The 2,152-nt window shown below is 63.5% G+C and overlaps 1 protein-coding gene across 1 annotated transcript in view; it reads right to left on the bottom strand.

Moving 5' to 3' along the window:
• The window catches only part of ARSA (arylsulfatase A), a 14,528-nt gene extending 12,664 nt beyond the window's left edge, over window positions 1–1,864 (bottom strand). Inside the window, exons 1-2 of the mRNA XM_015420925.1 lie at window positions 1,809–1,864; window positions 267–832 (exon numbers count right to left, since the gene is read on the bottom strand). Coding sequence (XP_015276411.1) covers window positions 267–493 — 227 coding nt within the window. The 5' untranslated portion in view covers window positions 494–832; window positions 1,809–1,864. The remainder of the gene's footprint in view (window positions 1–266; window positions 833–1,808) is intronic.
• Between the last annotated feature and the right edge of the window lie 288 nt (window positions 1,865–2,152).

The raw sequence follows: 2,152 nt of genomic DNA, 5'->3' as shown, positions 1-2,152 counted from the left end.
AGGTGGGGCTGAGAGAGCTCTCTCGAGAACTGCCCTTGAGAGAACAGCTCTGAGAGAACTTGTGACTGACCCAAGGTCACGCCAGCAGCTGCACGTGGAGGAGTGGGGAATCAAACCCGATTCTCCCAGATTAGAGTCCGCGCACTTCACCACTACACCAAACTGGCCCTTTGGCGCAAGTCCAGCAACCAAGCCCTGGTCCCCATCAAGCCCACAAACGCTGGCCGGCGGCCGGGGGGTGGGGGGAAGAGACTGAAGGCCCATACCGGGAGGGGCTGCAGACAGGGCTGCTGCTGTAGAAGCTGGTGAACCGCAGGCCTCCCGCCGCCATCTTGTCCAAGTTGGGGGTGGCAGAAGTGGGGTGCCCGTAAGAGGCCAGGTCTCCGAAGCCCAAGTCGTCGGCAAAGACGAGGACCACGTTGGGGGGCTGGCCGGCGGCAGCGAGCAGGGCCAGGCCGATCAGGAGCAGGGCGCAGAGCCCCACGGGAGGCATGGCCGAGGTGGACGCCCCGCGGCCGGGGCCAGGAACAGGCCGACTCTGGCCTAGGGAAGCCCCTGAACGCAGCAGCCTGTCCACGCCCAGCAGCCGGCTCCTCCTCCTCCACGTGTGTCCAGAGCAGCAGGCAGGGACCCAGGCCGAGGACGCCCAGCCGGCCGGAGAGAGCAGGTCACCTGCACACAACGAGCTCCAGGGGCAGGCGGGCTACCGTCATGCCAGGAGGGTGGCAAGGGTGACTCCCCTCCATCCGCCCCAAGCAGAGCCTTCTGACGATCGGACCAGCTGCGCAGCGGCCCCGTGTCGAGAAGAGCCAGCGCCGAGCAGAAAAGGTGCCTGCAAGAGAAGAAGAAGAAGAACTGTTTTTTATACCCCACCCTTCACTACCTGAAGGAGTCTCAGAGCGGCTTACAAACAACTTTCCCTTCCCCTCTGCACAGCAGACACCCTGTAAGCAGTGTTCCCTCTAAGCTGAGTTTAGTGCGAGCTAGCTCACAGGTTCTTAGCCTCCAGCTCGCGAACTGCCCCGGAGAGAACAACTCTGAGAGAACTTGTGACGGGCCCAAGGTCACACCAGCCGGCTGCAGGTGGAGGAGGAAGGGGGGATCAAAGCCGGCTCTCCGGATCAGAGTCCACCGCTCTAAGTCCAAGCCGCGACCCCAGACGGGGAGACCTCAGCCCCGGGAATCCTCCGAGCCCTTCAGGTGCAGGGCAGAGCGGGACAACACACCTGACCACTGTTCCCTCTAAGCCGAGTTAGCGTGAGCTAGCTCACAGTTGTTTAGCCTCCATTTCTTTCTCAGCTCGGGAAGGAGGGCTCCCCAGAGCAATGTTCCCTCTAAGCTGCGGAGTCTTGTGAGCAAAAATCCTACTCTGTGAGCTACTATTGGTATTCAAGTTGTGAGCGAGCGATTTGGCTGCTGCATAAATTAGTTTTCTCGGGAGCCACATCCTTCCTGAGTTAAGACAAAAATGTGTGAGCCGGAGGCTAGAAAACTGTGAGCCAGCTCAGACTCACTCAGCTTAAAGGGAACATTGCCGGTCCAGAGCAAACTGATTTATGCAGGAGCCAAATCGCTGGCTCCCCGCTTGAATGCCCGCAGTAGTAGCTCACCAAGCAGAATTTCTGCTCACCAGACTCCACAGCTTAGAGGGAGCCTTGCACCTGACCTCCCTGCTCCGGAGCAAGCCAGGCTGCCACGGCACCCCGGACGCAGCAGGAGCGACGGGCAGGCAGGCAGGGGGCGGCACCACCAGCAGCAGCAGCCCAGCCTTGCCCCGGCTCCGCCCGCAGCCCCAGCCCCAGCCTGACCTCCTGCTGTCCCGGGCGGGCTCCGATCCGCCGGCCCTCCAACCACACCAGCCCGCCGCCGCCGCTGCTGCTCCGGAGCGCCCTCGTGGCCGCCCGTCCAAAGGACACCGCCTGGGAAGACCCTGGCCTGGCACCGCCCGGCATGCCGGGATTTGTAGTCCGCTCGCCGGGGAGTCGCCGCTTAAAGGAGCCGCGAGGACCGAGGGAGGGGCGGCGGCGTGGCGGCTCCGGAGCGGAGCGGAGCGCCGGGGCCAGAGTTCTCCCTCCCTCCCTCCCTCCCTCCCGGCTCCGCCCTGTTTGCTGCTGCCCGCGGGAACCATCGCACACACCGTATTCGCTCTGAG

The sequence above is a fragment of the Gekko japonicus genome, unplaced genomic scaffold (assembly GCF_001447785.1).
Source record: "Gekko japonicus isolate JY-2015 unplaced genomic scaffold, Gekko_japonicus_V1.1 scaffold2767, whole genome shotgun sequence".
Classification (NCBI taxonomy): Eukaryota; Metazoa; Chordata; class Lepidosauria; order Squamata; family Gekkonidae; genus Gekko; species Gekko japonicus.
This window is presented reverse-complemented; position numbering and strand designations above follow the sequence as displayed.